General features: G+C 55.1%; 2 protein-coding genes and 1 long non-coding RNA gene across 10 annotated transcripts in view; 2 read left to right on the top strand and 1 right to left on the bottom strand.

Moving 5' to 3' along the window:
* SHANK3 (SH3 and multiple ankyrin repeat domains 3) overlaps positions 1-3,115 on the bottom strand; it is a 51,149-nt gene extending 48,034 nt beyond the window's left edge. For 4 of the 5 annotated variants that reach the window (XM_086403553.1, XM_086403555.1, XM_086403556.1 and 1 more), the window contains exons 1-3: positions 2,958-3,115; positions 1,044-1,712; positions 520-723 (exon numbers count right to left, since the gene is read on the bottom strand). In XM_086403553.1, coding sequence (XP_086259679.1) covers positions 520-723; positions 1,044-1,328 — 489 coding nt within the window. In that variant the 5' untranslated portion in view covers positions 1,329-1,712; positions 2,958-3,115. Of the gene's footprint in view, positions 1-519; positions 724-1,043; positions 1,713-2,737; positions 2,894-2,957 lie in introns of those variants that run through there. The other variant, XM_086403554.1, reaches the window with a different exon arrangement.
* LOC147373327 (uncharacterized) lies at positions 723-14,277 on the top strand. Of its 3 annotated transcripts, XR_015164732.1 has the most exons (5): positions 723-1,055; positions 4,021-4,243; positions 11,862-11,973; positions 13,431-13,618; positions 13,779-14,277. It is a non-coding gene; the product is annotated as an uncharacterized LOC147373327 (long non-coding RNA). The 3 variants fall into 3 exon arrangements; XR_015164733.1 differs by lacking the exon at positions 11,862-11,973; XR_015164731.1 differs by having other exon boundaries at positions 4,021-11,973.
* Positions 14,278-14,613: 336 nt separating this feature from the next.
* On the top strand, positions 14,614-17,810 carry ARSA (arylsulfatase A). 2 transcript variants are annotated; one of them, XM_086403551.1, is made up of 9 exons: positions 14,614-14,711; positions 15,086-15,323; positions 15,511-15,751; positions 15,832-16,050; positions 16,125-16,294; positions 16,587-16,711; positions 16,804-16,931; positions 17,195-17,297; positions 17,387-17,810. In XM_086403551.1, exons 2-9 carry the CDS (start codon positions 15,106-15,108, stop codon positions 17,704-17,706), a joined length of 1,524 nt encoding a protein of 507 aa, XP_086259677.1. In that variant the 5' UTR covers positions 14,614-14,711; positions 15,086-15,105; the 3' UTR covers positions 17,707-17,810. The 2 variants fall into 2 exon arrangements, with proteins under 2 accessions (XP_086259677.1, XP_086259678.1); XM_086403552.1 differs by having other exon boundaries at positions 15,072-15,323.
* The last annotated feature ends 2,538 nt before the right edge of the window (positions 17,811-20,348 follow it).

Below are 20,348 nucleotides of genomic sequence, written 5' to 3'. Positions count from 1 at the left end.
CAGGATTCCCTGGAAACCCTCAGTCCTCTTCCAAGACCAGGTTCCAGGCCTACCTTCCTAGACACCCCTCTCTGGACAGAACTGTGCCTATCTGCCTGTGCCACCAGGGAGGCCCAGTCAGCTGAGCTCAGCGACCATAACGCTTGTTCCAAAGCCCATTGCACTTGCCACCCCCACCTTCAAACCGGATCTGGTCCCCTTGCTCACAGGGTGCTCAACGGCCTTTACATCATGAACAGGTGAGCAAACGAGGAAGACTTAGACCGTCCTTAGGACGACTGCACGGGCGGTGGCAGGAAGACAAGACACAGATGTGCACACAGCCCGCGGCGGGCGCACTCCACGCGGCGCTCTGGGCACTCACGCCCGCTCACACCCCGTCGCACGTGCTGCTGACCGCGTGCCTGAACGCGGCTCACTCCTCACTCGCCCCGTACACACTTAACTCCCCGCGTCCGTGCCCCTCGCTGCCGCGCCCTCTGGAGCTCGGGGCTCTGCCCGTTCCCGGCCGCTGCTCACCTCCAGGTAGGGCAGGGGCGTGTCCAGGTTGGGCGGGTATTCCTGCAGAAGCCGCTCCTCGTCCAGGAACTTCCCGGCGCGGCCCCGGGAGGGCGGCTGGAAGAGCCCGTAGTTGAGCGCGTCCTGGAGGCTGTGATTGAGGGCGCAGAGCACGCGCTGCTTGGCGGCCCAAACGGGCGCGGCCGGGTCCAGGCGCAGGCACTTCTGTAGCGGAGCGCGGTCGTGAGCCGATCGGGCCTCCCGGCCAGCGCGGGGCACGGAGGCCCGGGGCGCCGCCCGAGTCCCGGCGCGGGAGCGGAGGCCGCGGACCCCCGCCTCCGCGCCCAGCTCGCTAGGCCTCGCCCCGGGGGCGGTGCTTCCCTGGGCCCCGCCCCCGCCCGGCTGCGGGGAGGGTCCGGGTGGAGGCGGCGGGGGAGGGGCGAGTGGCCGGGGCCGGGGTCTCCCGCGCACCGCTCGCGACGCGCGGGTAGGGGGCCGCGAGAGCGGGGCGAGGGTGACGCCAGGACCCGGGCGGCGAGGCTCACCGTCTGCTGCAGGTCTGGGATGCCGACGCGCACGATCACGGCGCTGGCCCCGGGGCCGTCCATCCCCGCGCCCGGGCCGGGGCCGCTAGCGGCCGGGAGCTGGGCGCCCCGGGGCTCCTCGCCGCGCCCCGGCCCCCCCCGGCCCCCCACCGGAGCCCCGTCGGCCGCGCTGCGCGGGAGGGGGCCGGGGGGAGCCGGGGCCGGGGCCGGCGCCGGGGACAGCGGCTCCGAGGGCTCCGCAGGGGCGGCGGCGGCGGCGGCGGCGGCGGCGCGGCTCAGCTGCATCGGCCCCGGCTCCGCTCGGCGCCTGCCTTCCCCGGGGGCGGGGGCGGCGGGGGGAGGGGGCCTGAGCCGGGAGGGAAGCGGGGGTGGCAGGGGGCTGAGCCGGAGGCGGGGGCCGGGACGCTCAGGGCCGGCGAGGGCGAAGGGGATTGTCTGGGGTCCCGGGGTGGGGAGGGAGGTCCGTGCTAAGGGCGAGGGCCTCGCTGCAGGGTGGGGACCCTGGGGGCTGTGCTGGGGGTGTGGGGACTCCTAGGCCTCGGTGTGGGGGGAGTGGCTGAGCAGCGAGGACCGCGCCGCCTTTCGGCTGCGGAAGAGCATCCGTGGACCACCGGGGAAGATGCGGCGAGGCGGGGGGTCTTGGAGCTGGGATGGGGGCCGCTTTGGGCACTGGGACCAGAGACAGGGAAGGAAGGGGAGAGAAAAACTGGAGAATTAATTTCCAGGGGTGGCAGCTTCTCCCCACTCTGCCGACCCCCTCTCCCCACCCTACTCAAGACCCGGGGATGACAGGGACCAACCCGGTCCCAGTCCTGGGGGTAGGACGGCAGGGACCTCAGAGCCCCGGGGTCTCTCCCACCACCGGAACCATTTAACCCTCCAACTTAACCCTTAGGACCTCGCCGAACTGTGTTCAGCGCGGCTCGCGGCTCCCGCATCCCTAGCCGAGTTTGGGGAGTTCGCTCTGGACTCTGAGGCCCGCCGCTCCTCCAGCCCCCTCCCCAGGTCCCCTGGTTCGCCTAGCTCCGACGCCTGTCACCCCCCCCCCCCCGCCCCGGTCACCTTAGCGACAACAGGATGGGGCCGCGACCTAAGACGCAGGGCTTAGGGGAGGGGGCGCTACTAGTCTCCACCTGCACCCGGGAAGTGAATTTTAGTTTTACGCGTTGTCGTGGCAACGCGGGAGGGGGTGATGAGTAGGCGGAGGAGAGGGGAGCACAGTAAAGAAACTAGCTCAGGCACCACCGCCCCATTGGAGCGCGCCAGCTCCCCCCCCACCACCCCAATACTCGTCAGCCTCACAGAACTACCCCCGAGCTGGGAAACCCGAGCCCTCAAGGTTCTTAAAAGCAACGAGCAGCCCCTTCACGTTGAAATAGCCCTGATTTCCTGAGAAACAGCTTCTGACTCCCACAAAGCTCCCCCACCGTGCTGGACTCCTCCCCAGAGAACAGGCCCTGACCCCCATGGCCACTCCCCTTCTCACAAGACACACTTGCTAACCTTCACAGAACAACCCAGCCTGGGGACACCTTCTGGTCCTGGTAGAAAATACCCCAGCCTCACCCACCTTCTCCAAGAGCAGCCCTGGATCCCCTGAGCCTCCCAGGAATAAACTTGAATGAACCGCCCCCCCACACACAGACACACAGAAAACCTCCCTACCCTTCCCCGACATCCTGGAAGCATCCTACCTCCACACAGACCAGTTCTTGACACCCTGTTGGAGAACAGTCCCCACCCCAAAAAGCCCCACAGTACCCGCCACTCCGCCCCTGGAACAGCCTCTGGTCCCCCCAGAGCAAGACCCACTTCCCCAGGACCAGCCCTGACCCCTGAGGGAAACCGGGCTCTCTCCCTCCCCAGCCACCACCCCTCCAGGAAAAATCTCTGCCTCCTAGGAACTCCACTGACCCCACCGAGCGTGTGTCCAGCGCTGTCTGCAGTCTGCTGCTGCTTTCTTCCCAGGCCTGGGTGGACCCTCCCTGCCTAGGAGTATGACCCCAGGATGTTCAGGCTCTTCCCAAGGCCACTGGCCTGGCCTGAGTGGAGGAGCTGAGGGTCCCCAGAGGCTAGAGCGGATGGGAGGGATAGGGGAAGGGGGAGCAGGAAGGGGCTGCCGGAAGCCCACTTATCTGCAGGAAGCACCTTGGGAAGCATGTGGCCCAGCCCTGGAGAGAGGAAACGAGTGCTTCCCGGCCCCCCTGTCTCCACTGTCTTCCTGCCCCTGGTCTCCCCTCCCTGAGTCACCCAGAGCTGCCCCTCCCTGTGTCCCTCCCCCTCCCGCTGTGGCAGCTGTATGGCCATGGCCACATTCACCAGAGTTGCGATGAGACTGAAGAAGGAGGCTGTATCTCCCCACAACCAGCCTCAGAGCAGCCCCAGGCCTCCAGGCTCTCCCTGCAACCCAGCCCTTGACCTGGGTGGCCAGACACCCACCTGTCCACCGAGACGACCTCATGGGGACCCCTTCAGCCTCCCCAGGGGCCCATTGGACTTGATACACCCAGTACCATGAATGCCGCGCTTTCAGGAGAAAACCTCACATCTGAGAAGCAACCAACACATCCCTGGTCTCCAGGCTCAACTGGGCCTGCTGTGTCAGGGCCAGGTCCACAGAGCACCTGGCCCAAAGAATGGGCACATAATGAACAAATTCCAAGCTGGCACCACTCCCCAACCCACCGCCACCCTGGCAAACGGCAAAAATCCCAACCCCCAGAAGCACCTTTCCCACAGAATGTCCTCCTGGCCCTGAAGCCTGGTGGGTTGATGGAGCAGGAAGCCCAGGGACAGGCTATTTTGTTGAGAATAAAAGACCCCAGCCTCCTCAGCACCTCCCAGCCCAGCCCTGCCTCTCCGCCCTCCTATCTTAGTCCTTGAAGGCAAGGAGTCCCCAGACCCCATGGCCCTTCCATCAGGGCTAAGATTCCAGAAAGACTCATGGTTCTCCCAACCCCACTTCCTCCCAACACAGGTTCGGAAGCCCAGGGCCTGTGGAAGCTCATGTGGGCAAAGCATCCGGAACGTGCCTGGCACAGGGTCAGACCTCTCCAGTGGAACACTGCCCACCACTCCGTGGCCCCCCAGGCCCCCAGCCACTGCAGAGGCCGTCTGTGCCCGCACCCTCAAGGTCCTAAGCAGCCCCGCCCCGCAGGCGGGCAGAGCACCCCACCTGCGGCGTCCTGTTGGCCTTCCTGGTGAGGCTGTGTCCCCCTCCCTCACCACGCCCTCCTTTCACACTCCTGGGCCGCTTCCTCACCCAAATCCCAGCTTTTCCCTCCCTCTCGCGGTGGCCTACAGAGGCCTGGCCCACAGCCCCCTCTTACTGCGAGCCCTGCAGGCCTGGCCTCACGCCCGGTTTCCATGACGGGGCTGGAGTGGGGGGCAGGGGGCGTCCTGCCGTCTGACCCTCCCCAGGGGCCTGTCTCCCCTCCTGTGCTATTCCTCTGCCCCGACTCTGGTCTTCCCTCCACAGCACCCTAGTGTCTGCCTGCCCTGAAATCACTTGTTGCTTATGGTCTAGGACCTGTCTTTCCCCCCAGGATGCGGGCTCCCCGTGGGGCGGGAGCTTTCCTGATTTGGTACACCCCTGTGTCCGAGGCCCTGGGCTTAGTCCGAGCTCAGTGGACATTTGCTGAACTTTCATCTTCAAACTGTTCACACCCAACTCTTTCTGTTCAGGGCAGAGCCTCTCCAAACTCAGAGCAGGTTGTAGGGGCAGAATGCCTGAGTATTCTGTCTGGACCTGGTGCGATGCTTCTGGTTAGGTTTCTGTTTTGTTTTGTTTGCTTCAAGTTATTTAACATCTGTCAGTATATTTAGGTCCAATTTCATCCTAAGTCTGATAAGTTTTATTTTTCTAGGAATACAAATCTTCTGCTGAAGAATCAACTTTTCATTCTGCTAATCTATTTCTATTTTGTTTTCTTCTGTTTCTTTCTTTCTACCGCTTTGATTGTTGTTAGGATCCTTCTTCTAATTTCTTCAGCTGGGTACCGAATTCAATTTTTAGTCTTTCTTTTCTCTGACAATGAGTGTTTAAGGTTATAAATTTCCAAGTTCCACTTTAGTTATGTCCATTAAGTCGGGTCTTAGTTTTGGCATGTGGGATCCAGTTCCCTGAAGGGATTGAACCCAGGCCCCTGCATTGGGAACTCGGAGTCTTGGCCAGTGGCCCAGCAGGGAAGTCCTCCATCAAGTCTTAATAAGTAGCACTTTTAATTTCACCTTGTTGATTTTCTAATATCCATTGTATTGTTTGCTTTAGGGATTACTGAAAAGTATGCTACTTTAAGCTTTCAAATGTATAGTAGGTTTCCTTCTTTTTATTTATTTCTTTTTGAGGAAGGACTCGCCCTTAGCTACTGATTTCTTTTTTGTTGTGTTATGATCAGAGAAGATGATCTGCATAATACTGATCTTTGAGTATATTTGACTACAAATACAAATATAATTTATTTGTTAAAAAATAAAAAATAAATATAAAAAAATACAAATATAAATATATTTGAGTATATTTGAATAATACTGACTTTATAAAGACTTTCTGGTTGCCATGTATGTGGTTCAATAGGAATTGTTGGATGCAAGGAGGTATGTATGTGTGTGTGTGTTTGTGTGTGTGTATATACATATATCTCCATATATATCTCCAACAATATACACACACATAAAATCATACCTCCATTGTATCAAGTTTGTTAATTGTATTATTCAAATATTCTATGTCTTTTCTAATGTTCCCTTTGCCTGATTTATAAATTACTAAAAGAAGTGGGATAAAATTCCACTTTAGCAGCCTCTCCACGAAATTTTGGGATTTATATGTCTTTGCCATTTTGGGATTTATATGTCTTTTCAGGCTTTGCTTTTAATGCTAACAGATTTAGAATTATTATAGCTTTCTGATAAATTATTCCTTTTATCATTATATGGTACCTTATTTGTTCTTAATGATGCTTTTTGCCTTAATTTTTTTTCAGTATTTAGCCTAGGCACAGCACTGTTCTGTGAGTGTTGACCTCATATATCTTTTCCCCTCATTCTCCTTTTATTCTTTCTACATTTTATACTCTTAGACGTGCTTCTGGTAAGTAGTGTGTGTGGCCATTTTTTAAATTAACTTTAATGGTGTTTTATGATGATTATTGATGTGTTTTACCTGATTTTTGCCTTCTTATTTTGTGTTGTCAGTCAGTATTTTTTTGGTTTTTTGTCTATGCTGCTTTTTTCTCCCTTTGGGCTCTTCCTTTGATTGATCACGTTATCTTTATTCCTCTTTCCCTCAACTCCCTTTGTTTTTGGAGTTAAACATTCTTTCTATCATTTTCATAAATACACTTAGATTTGTAACATGTGGGATTAACAAAGCCCAAAGTAAAGGCTGTCCCCCTCCCCCTTTCCTGCACTAGAGGGGCTCAGCCTTAGCCTCAGGCCTTTGTCCACATCGTCATATGCAACCCACTCTTTACTCACTTTCCTTCTGACTTGAATTTTCTTCTTCCTGAAAGTAGTGACAAAGTAGTGACTTTGAAATGTCTTATTTCACCCTTATTTTGAGTGATAGTTTAGCCAGTGTAGAATGCTAAATTGACAAAATATTTTTTTCTCAATACTTCGAAGATTTTTCTCTGTGTGTGCTGTATTCTGGATAATTTTTCTACTTCTGGCTTCCATCTCACTGATTCTGTTTGAGTTTCATCTGTTATTAAGTCACTCAGTCGTGTCCGACTCTTTGCGACCCCGTGGACTATAGCCCACCAGGCTCCTGTGTCCATGGCATTCTCCAGGCAAGAATACTGGAGTGGGTTGCCATTTCCTTCTCCAGGGGATCTTTCCGACCCAGGGATCGAACCCAGGTCTCCCGCATTGCAGACAGATGCTTTAACCTCTGAGCCACCAGGGAAGCTCTCATCCATAGGTTTTATTCCCCCCACCCCATAGAGTTTTAAATTTCAGAGACCATAAATTTTATTTCTGTAAGCCGTACTCAGTACATTATCAAATCTGCTTGTTCCTTCTTTACATTGACTTTTTCTTTTTATTTAATGCAATTTTTTAAAGACAAAAGATTTCTTTTGTCTTTAGTTATTTTTAAAACATTTACTTTAAAGTTCTAGTCAGTAGTTCACATATGTGAAAGTTTTGGTGGTCTAATCTCACTTGTAGTATCTACCAACTCACTCACTGCAGGGGGACTGTGGGTTCTTTCTGTGACAGTTTTGTGACTTGGGGTTATGAACTCAGCTGGGCCTGGGAGGCCTAGATGTGTCCCTCGGAGGAGTACAACTAACCCAGGAGCTGTTTCATGTTAGTTTCTTGGCTTGGTGGTCCTGGGGACTCCAAAGGGTAATATAATGAGGACTCCAAACCTGGGGGCCAACAGTGGGTACAACTTAACATGGAGACTTCTTCGCAGAGAGGTCACCACAGGCTTTATGAAAACTGCTTAAATAAGAGAGAAATATATAGTAATAATTATGAAATGGATTACTCCCCAGATTTTTGAGCACTACATGTCATCCCAAGTGTATGACGTGTATGAACTCATTCAGTCATCACTAAATCACTGAGCCAACCCGTTACTGTCCTCATGTAACAGATGAGGAAACAGAGCAAATTAGAAACAACTCACCTTGTCCGAAGTCGCATGTGGTGAGTCAGTGGAGAAACCAGGACTTGGAACACCACAGTGGGCATGTGACCCAACAGGGCCGATGAGAATCCTGTTCTGGAGGCTCAGGCTCGTAGCTGAGGGAAGAAACCCTTTCTCCACGCTTGGGACACATGGGAGAAATGAAGCTCAATAGACACTAGTGACCAAGATTGCAGGCTTGGGAAAAAGCAGCCCTGGGAGGAATATAGACACGGGAGACAAGGAAGGTTCTGAAGAGGCTTTGAATCTCCAAACTTAGTCCCTGAAATCTGCTTTTCTCTCTTTTGGCTCCGAGAGCCAAGGGTACCTGAAAGTCCACACAAAGGAGAGGGGAAAGGCCTCTCTAAAAGGGAACGTGACTGTAAGAGAGGTGGAAGGGCTGGCCTTGGGCTGAGCTGGCATCCCAGCTCAGCCACCAGATACCCTGGTGGCCTGGGAAAGCTTCCTGGCTTCACTCTGCCTCCCTGTGAGCTCTGGTGTGTTAGGGATAATGGTAGGACTTGATTCATTCCCTCCCTCATTCAGGCCACATGCCAGGCACCTGCTCTGGGGCTGACGAGGTGGCTCCAGCTCCCCCTGGGCCCTGGTGCAGGTTAGGAGAGCGCGTGGGTGTGACATGCTCACCATGTACCTGGTGCCTAGTGAACACATTCTAATATAACCATAAAGCTAGTTCTGTGAAGACCTCCAAGACTGTCTAGAACTAACACCAAAAAAAGAAGTCCTTTTCATCACAGGGCATGGGAGTACAAAAGTAGGATGTCAAGAGATACCTGGATGGAAGAGGGCATGGCAACCCACTCCCGTATTCTTGCCTGGGAAATCCCATGGACAGAGGAGCCCGGCGGGCTTCAGTCCATGGGGTCACAAAAGAGCTGGATATGACTGAATGACTACATAACAACAACAGACACACACACACACATATATATATATATATATATATGTCTTTATGTATTATAACTGAATCAATCTGCTGTATACCTAAAACATGAATTAATTATACTTGAATAAAATATAATTTTAAAAAGAAAAAAAGAGAGATACCTGGAATAACAGGCAAGTTTGGCCTTTGAGCACAAAATGAAACAGGGCAAAGGCCAACAGTTTTGCCAAGAGAATGCACAGGACAGAGCACGCTGGTCTGCCAGCAACACAAGAGAGGACTGTACACATGGACGTCACCAGATGTCAACACTGAAATCAGATTGTTCATATTCTTTGCAGCCAAAGATGGAGAAGCTCTGTACAGTCAGCATAAACAAGACCTGGAGCTGACCGTGGCTCAGGTCATGAACTCCTTATTGCAATTTCACATGCTAGCAAAGTAATACTCAAAATCCTTCAAGCTAGGCTTCAACAGTATGGGAATCGAGAACTTCCAGTATACACGCTGGATTTAGAGAAGGCAGAGGAACCAGAGATCAAATTGCCAACATCCATTGGATCATACAAAAAGCAAGAGAATTCCAGAAAAATATCAACTTCTGCTTCGTTGACTATGCTAAAGCCTTTGAGTGTGTAGATCACGACAAACTGGAAAATTCTGAAAGAGCTGGGAAAGGCACCTGACCTGCCTCCTGAGAAACCTATATGCAGATCAAGAAGCAACAGTTAGAACCGGACATGGAACAACAGACTGGTTCCAAACTGGGAAAGGAGCATGTCAAGGCTGTATATTGTCACCCTGCTTATTTAACTTCTATGTAGAGTACATCATGCGAAATGCCCGGCTGGATGAGCCACAAGCTGACATCAAGATTGCCGGGAGAAATATCAATGACCTCAGATATGCAAACAATACCACCCTAATGGCAGAAAGCAAAGAGGAACTAAAGAGAAAAGGTGAAAGAGAAGAGTGAAAAAGCTAGTTTGATATTCAACATTCAAAAAACTAAGATCATGGCATCCCTTTCCATCACTTCATGACAAATACGTGGGGAAAAAATGGAAACAGTGACAGATTTTATTTTGTTGGGCTCCAAAGTCATGTCAGATGGTGACTGTAGCCATGAAATTAAAGATGCTTGCTCCTTGGGAAAAAAAGCTATGACAAACCTAGACAGAGTATTAAAAAGTGGTGAAAGTGAAAGTATTAGTCACTCAGCCATGTCCAACTCTTTGCAACACCATGAACTATAGCCCACCAGGCTTCTCTGTCCATGGACTTCTTCAAGCAAGAATACTCAAGTGGGCTGCCATTCCCTTCTCCAGGGGATCTTCCCCACCCATGGATCAAACCCGGGTCTCCTGCGTTGCAGGCAGATTCTTAACTGTCTGAACCGCTGGGGGAAGCCTTAAAAAAAAAAAAAAGTAGAGACATCACTTTGCTGACAAAGGTCCATATAGTCAGAGCTATGGTTTTTCCAGTGTACAGGTGTGAGAGTTGGACCGTAAAGAAGGCTGAGCACCAGAGAATAGATGTTTTCGAACTGTGGTGCTGGAGAAGAGAGTCCCTTGGACAGCAAGGAGATCAAATCAGTTAATCCTAAAAGAAATCAACCCTGAGTACTCACAGGAAGGACTGATGCTCAAGTTGAAGCTCCAGTATTTCGGCCACCTAATGCGTAGAGCTGACACTGGAGAAGACCCTGATGCTGGGAAAGATTGAGGGCAGGAGGAGAAGGCGGAGTCAGAGGATGAGGGTTGGATGCATCATTGACTCAATGGACATGAGTTTGAGCAAACTCTGGGAGACAGTGAAGGACAGGGAAGCCTGGTGTGCTGCAGTCCATGGGGTCGCAAAGAGTCAGACACAACTGAGCGGCTGAACAACAACAACAGCATTTCCAAATGTTTTACAATAGAGGTGTTTTTGATTGTGTTGTTGGAAATCTGTTTTTTGTATTCAGTCACAGTAGTCAGCACATAGAAATGCTTAATGATGGGTAACTGAACAAAAGGACATCCTGCATTTAAAATGTTGATTACTCACAAACACACACACCAAAATATGAGGGTGAGGCACTAGGAGTAGAGCAGTGACCAAACTCATAAACACACACACCAAAACATGCGGGTGAGGCACTAGGAATAAAGCAGTCACCAAACAGCCCCCCTTGGCCAACCACGTCCTCCCCCTCACTGGGAACTGTGGCGACGGGCTGTCTCTCACCCCGTGTTCTGACATCGCCCATGTCTCTCCAAGGGATCCCTCACACTATGGCCTCCCAGTTCCTCGACCTCTCATCTCACTAACTGTAAAAGTCAGGGTTTAGGTATAGAGCACGGACCCATGTACGACTGCTTTGAGCTGAAAGGGATTTGGTACATGGAGTTGGTGCCTGCAAAGTCATCGGAAGTCCTGAAAGAAGCATCTAGCCTGAGCTCCTAGAAATACACTCTCCCTCAGCAGCGCCACAGAACTAGTCCCCAGGGATTTACTTTTTGCCACATTCAGCAAACTGAGATGTCCGAAAGCTGATATCCCACCTGCTGACTCCAACAGACCACCCCTCTGAGTCTGTATTTCCCAGCCCCTTTTGCATCTAGGTAGGGAGGGCCAAGTCAAGAGTTCTGGAATCGCGGCCACTCCTAGGCCTAATCAGTAAATACCTCCTTCTTATCCTGCCTGCTCTCTATTTAGCCTTCTGCATCCAGGATGATCTTAAATCCATGAGTCAAAAATGGCAGCAGTTCCTCAGCTACCAGGGAAGCCCCTACTTCCTCTTCTATGGGTCCCTAAATTCCTACATGGAGCAGAGACTCACCCACCCCTATTTCTGCTTATGTTGCAAACTGGATTTTCTGTGACCAAGAAGCAAATATCTGTTGTGGTAAGTCACTGAGATTTGGGGGTTTTATCTGTTAAGGTAGCTAGTGTTTCCTCAACTGTTACAGGAGGGGAACCCCAGGAGCCTCGATTTGGGCCTACAACCTTGAGTCCTTGTCTAAATCAGCAGGTAGTATTGTGTTGGCCTGCTGCTCAATACATGTATTAGAATGATATGCTTAAGAACCAGGGAAATTAATACAAAATAAATTCACATAATCACCGCATCCACGGTGAGATGGACTGTGGCCCCATACGCTTGTCTTGTGTGACCTCCAAAGCCCTCTCTGATCAGTGGACTATGGGGGCATGAGAATGTCTGGGAAGTGGTATTCACTCAGAATTAGTGGCCAGCAACCGCTGAGAACCTGACTGTCCCTTCCCCTAGAGCATGGCCATCCTGGCTGAAGGCCATACCTCCCTCCAGGGAGGCCAGGGAGAAGACTCAGTACCGCCTTGGGTGTTTCCACCAGGTCTTTCCCTCTGGCAGCTCCAGGCCGGTGAGTGACTCATGTCCAGGAATTGGATGTGGAGCTGCATTGTGAGTCAAGTCTGGGCCACGTGCCCGAAACCTAGGGTCTTTCCACCCCCAGCCCTGTGGCCACTGGTGCTACCCTCTGTGTTTGTCCCGGAGTATGACTCGATGGCCAGGGAGCCAAAAATCTCTGAGGCCATGCCATCCCGCCTGGCCCTGTGGCCCCTGCTGCCCTGCAGTAGCCAGCTCCCCGGAGTGTAAAGCGTACTGCTGCTCCCCCCTCGACTCCGGAGCGCAGCTCGCTGTCTCCAGACCCTCACGGAGGACAGCGGGGGGACACCTGACCAGGTCACGCACAGTACACTTCTTTCTCTCTGTCTATGGGTGCCTTTTTCTCTATTAAACCAAAGAGGTTTCCAGCAGCTTGGCCTCGTTCACTTGGGCTGTTGTGAGCCCTGGTTTTAAAAACCAGAGCACACTCAGCATCATCCGAGGCCCTGGATCTGAATCCAGAACCTGCTCCCTGTTAGATCTGACTGATCTTTTGCCTCCAATATCCTGGGGTTAGGAATAATGGTTGTTGAGGCCAAAGAGGAGGGAGCAGACCCAAGGGGGGAAGTGGAGGCCTGCACTCAGGGCCCTTGGCATCCTGGATCCCTGACATCAGCCATTCCCAGGAATCACCACAGAATACCTTCATATGGGCCAAGTGCTGCACCAGCCCCCGGCAGGCCCAGGAAATAGAGGCCCCTCCCTTGTTCCAGGTGTAGAAAGACCAGACCGGCACCGCTCACAAGGCCCCTCTCTTAACTGTGGGTGTTAGTTCCAAATTAACAATGTCCAGAGCCACTTCCCGCACCCTGGCAGGCTGCCTCCCACTGGGGCTCTGTCCCAAACTGACCCTCCTGCCGGTTCCCACAGCAATGCCAAGAAAGGCCCACAATCGCGGAAAGACTCGGATGCCCACAGAGCTCAGCTTTGAACAAACATAGATGGAGGCACACGCGTCCTCTCCCCACCCAGAGGTCAGGGCTGCCTGCCGTGGGCACACGCCTGAGCAACCTCCAGAGTCTGCAGGGGAAAGTGCCAGCCATTTGCATAACATTACAGCAGCAGGCCGGCTCTCCCGAAGAATAAGGGTAGTTCCCAGCTTGCAGCAGAAAGGGAAGAAAGAGCCTTTGGCTTATTCCTTTTAAACTCCAATTCACAGCGCCAACCAGCTGTGATAGTTCCAATTACAGGTTCAAAGATTTCTGGGCCATGGAAAAACTTTCTGTCCTGGCCACCCACCCCATACTGCTCCCACGCACAGGCACAGAACCCATGCTGGAGTGTGACACCAAGGGGATGGTTCACAGGAGCCCCTTCCATTCCCAATGAGGCCAGCAGAAGCCTGGAGCCCAGCCCCGTCTCAGGGAGATCCCTGCCCTCAAATTTTGCTCCTTAGTACTGCCTCTAGTCTTAGCTTTCATCTTTCACCAGGAAAATGCCAGCTCCACAGCTGGGCTTCAGTGGAAGCTGTGTCTTGGCCCCACCCCAGTGACCAGAGGCCTTACAAGGACCCTGTCCATGCTCCCGCTGGCACCAGGGACAGGAACTATGAGAAACCCTCTGCAACAGCAGCCCACATCCTGCTGGTCCTGAGGTCCGACCCTGTTGGGGAGCCTGAGGTCAGAGAGCTGCCCCGGGGAGGGTTCCAGGGAAAAGATGTCCTACCGGAGCTGCTGTGGGGAGGCACTCTCCGGGAGGCACTGACCTTGGGGTGTTTAGTTACACTGCGTAAGATACCCGCCTAACCGCCTCGTGGGGCGCTCTCTTACTTTGAAACAGCTAAACAATCTGGGGACCAAAACCGTGAAGTCACTCATACAAGGCTGTCCAGTGATGGGCCAGGACCGGCATCTCTGTGGATGAGCCCTTCCCATTGGTGTGACCCGGATGCAGAGAAGACACCGCCCTCCAGATGCCCCACCACCCCCCTGCCCGACACACACACACACACACACACACACACACATCACAAATACACCACACCCCCACCACACACACACACACACACCACACACACACACCACACACACACACACACGCCCCATCACACCTGCACCACACACACACACACGCACCACACACACACCCACACACCACACACACATCACAAATACACCACACACACACAAACCCACCCACCACACACACCACACACACAGACACACATACGGCCCACCACACCCCCACCACACCCACATACACACAAACGGAGGGGGAAAGGTTGGAAAGAATTTTTGATCTGTTTCAATAAAACACCAAACATAGCGTTGAAGGAAAAGCCAGCAGCCCGCGGACTCCACGGTTTCCGTTCCGATTTGCTCATTCCACACTCTCCAGGCTCAGGGCCTTTAAGGAACACTAGCGCGCCGAGCGCCAACACTAGGATCCCTCCTGCGCGCGTCTCACGCGCCGCCCGCCTCCAGCGCCGAAGGCCTCGGGGCGCAAACCCGGGCGGACCCGCCCCGCCCCGCCCCCTGTCGGAAGGGGCCCCGCCCCCCAAGCGGCGTGCTCCTCCCTCCCAGCGCCGTGCCCCGCCCCGGGGCGGGCCGCGCGGGAGTCACGGGTCAGGGGGCGGGGCGGGGCGGGGCGGGGCGGGGCGGGGCCAGGCCGGGCCGAGGCGGAAGCTCCCGAAGGGCCCGGCTGGCTGGTGTCCTGCGCTTTCCACCTCTTCGGTCCTGAACTGCTTTTGTCCCGCTTCGTGGGCCCCCGCGGGTCAGTGTTCTGGGACTTCTGCCCCCTGACCACGAGCCTAGGCGGGACCTTTAGCAGAAGATGGTCAGATCTCCACCTGAGAGTCTGAACGTGTCCTGGCCCTTTAGGGTCTCCAGGGAGTTAGATCCCGGGCTACAGGCTCCTGGGTTTTGTTGGGGTGGAGGGTCTCCGGGTGCCGAGGCATCTGGAAAGGGGTTGTCTCCGTCGAGGGAGTATTTGGGTCTGGGGTTTCAGCGGAGGGTAGTGCCTGAGCCTGGGTTCTTGGGGGAGGTTAATGTCCGGGTCTGGGGAGTGGGTAGCGCTCAAATCTGGGGTCTCCGAGTTAGAGCTTGCGGAAGCCAGTTTGCCTTCTCTCCCAAGGGTCTCTGTTACAGGCCTGTCTGTGCGGTGAGCCATGGAGGCTCTGTGGACCCTCACTCTGGCCTTGGCCGCAGGTCTGGCTGCTGCCAGCCCACCTAACATCCTGCTGATCTTTGCTGATGACCTGGGCTACGGGGACCTGGGCTCCTATGGGCACCCCAGCTCCACCACTCCCAATCTGGACCAGTTGGCCGCAGGGGGTCTGCGGTTCACAGACTTCTACGTGCCTGTGTCTCTGTGCACACCCTCCCGGTGAGGAAGGGAACCGGGAGCCCTCACCCCTGACTGTTAGGTTCCTCCCAGATTCACTCCGGAGTGCAGAGGGAGGAGCAGGGTCTCTGTCTCTATAGAGAAATTCACGTCTCTGTTTTCTCCTCTCTCCCCTTCTTATCTGCATCTTGGTTTTGCCCTGTCACATGGACTCTGACTTGCCCTGCAGGGCTGCCCTCCTGACCGGCCGACTCCCAGTTCGGATGGGCTTGTACCCTGGAGTTCTGGAGCCCAGCTCCCGAGGGGGCCTGCCCCTGGATGAGGTGACCTTGGCTGAGGTCCTGGCTGCCCAAGGCTACCTCACAGGGATAGCTGGCAAGTGGCACCTTGGGGTGGGGCCTGAGGGGGCCTTTCTGCCCCCCCACCACGGCTTCCATCGATTCCTGGGCATCCCATACTCCCATGACCAGGTAGGAACCACCAGGGTCCTTCCCCTTGACCCCAGAGCCCCACCCCGCAGTCTAGACCACTGAAGGAGCTGCTCCCTCAGGGCCCTTGCCAGAACCTGACCTGCTTCCCCCCGGCCACCCCCTGCGAAGGCATCTGCGACCAGGGCCTGGTCCCTATCCCACTGTTGGCCAACCTGTCGGTGGAGGCACAGCCCCCTTGGCTGCCTGGACTCGAGGCCCGCTACGTGGCCTTTGCCCGCGACCTCATGACTGACGCCCAACACCAAGGCCGCCCGTTCTTCCTGTACTACGCCTCCCACGTGAGTGGCCGTGGCCCCCCCGCCCGGGCTCCCCGTGACGCCTACCTGGTGCTAACTCCAGTCTCCATCCTCAGCACACCCACTACCCCCAGTTCAGTGGGCAGAGCTTCCCAGGGCACTCAGGCCGAGGGCCATTTGGGGACTCCCTGATGGAGCTGGACGCAGCTGTGGGGGCCCTGATGACAGCTGTGGGGGACCTGGGGCTGCTTGGAGAGACGCTCGTCTTCTTCACTGCGGACAACGGGTACTCAGCAGGGGCAGGGGGCTGCTCTTCCCATGTTGACGCTGGCCAAGAACCTAGTGGGCTAAGGGGGTCTTGGGAGTTGTTGGCCATATATGGTGACACCCGGGTGCATGTGGGAGCCTGGCAGCTGTGAGTACATGGAGGTGCTGGTCTTGGGAAGACAGGGAGTGGACAGACACGTGCTGGCCATTTATGTGCAAAATGTGTGACTTATCGGTCTGGGGCTGGGGTCCCTGAGGCCGGCTGGAAACCCTGGGCTCCTCACTGCTGACGTCCTCCCTGTGTGTCCCAGGCCTGAGACGATGCGGATGTCCCATGGTGGCTGCTCTGGCCTCCTGCGATGCGGAAAAGGAACCACTTTTGAAGGGGGCGTCCGAGAGCCTGCCTTGGCCTTCTGGCCAGGTCACATCGCTCCCGGTCAGTTTTCAGGCCTTCTGCTCCTGGACTCCTGGTCCCATCTTCCCGGCCCTGATCACAAATGGAGTGACTGTACAGCCCTCTACTCCCAGGTGTGACCCATGAGCTGGCCAGCTCCCTGGACCTGCTGCCCACCCTGGCAGCCCTGGCGGGGGCCCAACTGCCCAATATCACCTTGGATGGCGTTGACCTCAGCCCCCTGCTGTTGGGCACAGGCAAGGTAGGGCCCGTGAGCACATAGCCACAGCTCCCCCGACCCCCATCCTGACCTCCCTTCCCCCCACCCCCACCAGCCACTCACCCTCCCAGAAGTGGGTGTGGGCAGCTCCTGAAGTCCCTGGGGCCAGGTGGACACTCTGTTGAGCTGCATCCTACAGGTGCCAGCCAAGGGCTTCTGGGTGGACAGGGAGCCAGTGCACGCCCAGGGCCCAGCACGGAGCAGACAGTGCTGGGCACATGCAGACCCCCCGACTCTGCCTCCAGAGCCCCCGGCACACCCTCTTCTTCTACTCGGCCTACCCGGATGAGGTCCGAGGGGTCTTTGCTGTGCGGAGCGGGAAGTACAAGGCACACTTCTTTACCCAGGGTAACCTCCTCTCCCCCAGCCCCGCCCACCCCTCCCAGCCCCCGAGCCCAGCCCCCCTGCCCTGTGCACAGATGTGCGCCCCTCCCCAGGCTCTGTCCACAGCGACACCACTGCAGACCCTGCCTGCCACGCCTCTAATCCTCTGACTGCCCATGAGCCCCCGCTGCTCTTTGACCTGTCTGAGGACCCTGGTGAGAACTACAACCTTCTGGACAGTGTGGATGAGGTTGCCCCAGAGGCGCTGCAGGCAATGAAGCAACTTGAGCTGCTCAAGGCCCAGTTTGATGCTGCCATGACCTTCGGACCCAGCCAGATGGCGCAGGGTGAGGACCCCACCCTGCAGGTCTGCTGCCAGCCCAGCTGCACCCCCCGGCCGTCCTGCTGCCACTGCCCCGAGTTCCAGCCCTGAGGGTGCAGACGGAGGCCGTCTGGGGTTCCTGGCTGTGCTGTGGGGGTGTGGAGGTGGTTTGTACCCGAGAACTCTAATAACACCAGCTGACACTTGTGTGATAATTTGTGTGATCCTTGTGAGAGCCCTGAGCTAGGTGTTTTTCTCCCTGTTACATGTGAGGAGCCTGAGGCATGGAGAGTCCAGCGACTTGCCTGAGGTTGCCCAGCCTGAGAGAGGGCCACCTTCCTCCCCCTGGTGATCGCTTGTGTCAGTGCACACAAGCGTGGCGGCGAGTGCAGCACAGCGTTCGCCGGAGCAGCACTAGGGGCTTCTGTGTGCCAGGGGAGGGTGGGGAGGGGGCGAGAGAGTGGCAGAGACCAGACCCTGAGAACACAGTGCCCGAAAGAGCCAGGTTTTCCCCGGCGGAGAAGCACAGGAGCCAGACCTGCCTGGCTCTGAGAAGCCTGTCTGCAGTTGGGTGAGGAGCCGCGCATCCTGCGTGGTGGAGTGGTCAGCCGGCGTGGTGACGTGGGCTGGGGGCCCCGCTCCCAGAAGGCACAGGAGCAGCTCCAGAGGCTGCCCTCGGCCCCTGGCGCCTCCTCCAAAGCTCCGAGCTTCCTGCCTGCGCACACGTTTGCAGTCTCCTGGCTTCACCTCTGCCCTCACAGGAGCCATTCTCCACCAAAGTAATCGCTTAAGAGATGTGCCGGTTTGGCTCCATCTGCTCAGAACTGCAGGCTTCCCATTGTGCTCAGAACCCAGACTCCTCGGGTGGCCTGCCATGCCTCACCCATGCCCTCGTCCCTTAGCCCTGGCAGCTGGCCAAGATGCCCATCCTTGACGCTGTCTGGCACCTTCTCTGAAGAAAGTGCCCCCTGACTGCCCACTGCATGCATCTGCACAGCAGCATGTAGCCCTCACGGGTCACCTGTGTGTGTACTGATATCAGGGCCCCCTGCTCACTCATGGTTCAGTGAGAGGAGTGGCTGTGCTGTCTTCATGTGGACCAAACAGCCATCCCCTTCTACTGATGGAGTCCACCCTTTTGTTGGTGGGCTGAGACCTCTTGACCTCTCAGATGCAGTCTCTCCCGGTCCCAGGAGAGTGGAAGCCAGTCTTAGCCACTCGCAATCCAGTGATTGGCCTGAGAAGGGTGTGTAACCAAGGATCCTTGTCAGAGAAAGCTCAGGGCATCTGCTGGAGCCCAGGGTCTTGTTCAGCATCATCCCTGGAGATGGTGAGGACGATGCTGTGTCATTGCTGGCCCTGACCAGACACTGTGCAGCTGCTAATCAGCATCCCCAGCCATGTCCCTCCGGAGCTCATAGTGTGAGAAGACAAACCAGCCTCCTAAACCGCGGCTACTGGCTTGTCTGTTACTTGCAGCCAGAAGCAGTCTTGCTGGTTGGACATGTGAACGGGACGTGTGGAGGGCATGTGTCTAGGTGCAGGGGCCCCTTCTGTGTTCTCCATGTGACCCGTCACTTCTTGTCTGGCTTGGGTGCTGCACTAGCCATGCCCAAATCCCACTGCATCCTGGAACTGCCCCTCTGAGGCTGGCATAGGGAGGACACACGTGCACAAGTGCTCTGGACGTGCCCACCCCCTGCCCCCTGCACCCTCCTCCAGGGGGCCTGCAGGCACCTCAGGGTGCCTTGGTTTCAGGATGAGGACAGACAGGAATGGAAGCAGGTGCACGATCTCTGTATCACATCCAAACTCCAGCAAGACTGAAGGAATGCCAACCCTCAGGCACAACCTGCAGGCACCTGGTTGCCCAGCTGGGTTGTGAGCATCACCTCACTAGTTCCACAAGCCTTTACTGGCATAGGGCTGGGGCACGGATCAATAGAGGGGACTCATCTCTGCTCCTGTGGGGTTTTTAAATTAAATAGATATTTACTTGGTTGCACTGGGTTGTAGTTGCAGCACACAGGATTTTCATTGTATGTGGGGTCTTTATGTCGTTTGAACTCTTAGTTGTACCACGCACATCTAGTTCCTGCACCAGGGATCGAGCCCAGGACTCCTGCTGTAGGAGTGTGAAGGCTTAGCCACTGGACCACCAGGGAAAGTCCCGCTCCTGTGGTGTTTAATGACTAGCAAGGTGATGAGCATCAATCCTGAGCACCCAGACAGGGTGGAGTTCAGTGCAAAGACGCCTAGACTCCCCAGGTTTTGGTGTGTCAGAATTGACTGGGTACAACAGGAGGGAGCCATCAGATGCTACTGAAGTTCCCTCCTCGACTAAGGGCTAGAAATGTGGTGTGTACTCATGCATAAAGCACTGAAGCTACACACTGGAGATTTCTGTCCTTATGACACCACCCTTATGGCAGAAAGCGAAAAGGAACTAAAGAGCCTCTTGATGAAAGTGAAAGAGGAGGGTGAAAAAGCTGGCTTAAAAACATTAAAAAAAAACGAAGATCATGGCATCCAGTCCCATCACTTCATGGCAAAGAGATGGGGAAACGACAGAAACAGTGACAGACTTTATTTTCTTGGCTCCAAAATCACTTCAGATGGTGACTGCAGCCATGAAATTAAAAGACGCTTGCTCCTTGGAAGAACAGCTATTACCAACCTAAAGAAAGTGAAAGTGAAGTAGAAAGTGAAAGTGAAGTCGTGTCCGACTCTTTGCGACCCCATGAACTGTAGCC

Source organism: Bos grunniens, chromosome 5 (genome assembly GCF_055505025.1).
Source record: "Bos grunniens cultivar Pamir isolate PY7600 chromosome 5, Bosgru_T2T1.0, whole genome shotgun sequence".
Lineage (NCBI taxonomy): Eukaryota > Metazoa > Chordata > Mammalia > Artiodactyla > Bovidae > Bos > Bos grunniens.
Note: the sequence above shows the minus strand (reverse complement) of the source record. Positions and strands in the feature narration are given on the sequence as shown.

Bases quoted from the DNA above. Each gene is read 5' to 3' on its own strand.
- ARSA (XM_086403551.1), top strand. From the start codon at position 15,106: ATGGAGGCTCTGTGGACCCTCACTCTGGCCTTGGCCGCAGGTCTGGCT. The intron at 16,295-16,586 runs GTACTCAGCAGG...TGTGTGTCCCAG, and splicing joins TTCTTCACTGCGGACAACGG to GCCTGAGACGATGCGGATGT. The intron at 17,298-17,386 runs GTAACCTCCTCT...GCCCCTCCCCAG, and splicing joins GGCACACTTCTTTACCCAGG to GCTCTGTCCACAGCGACACC.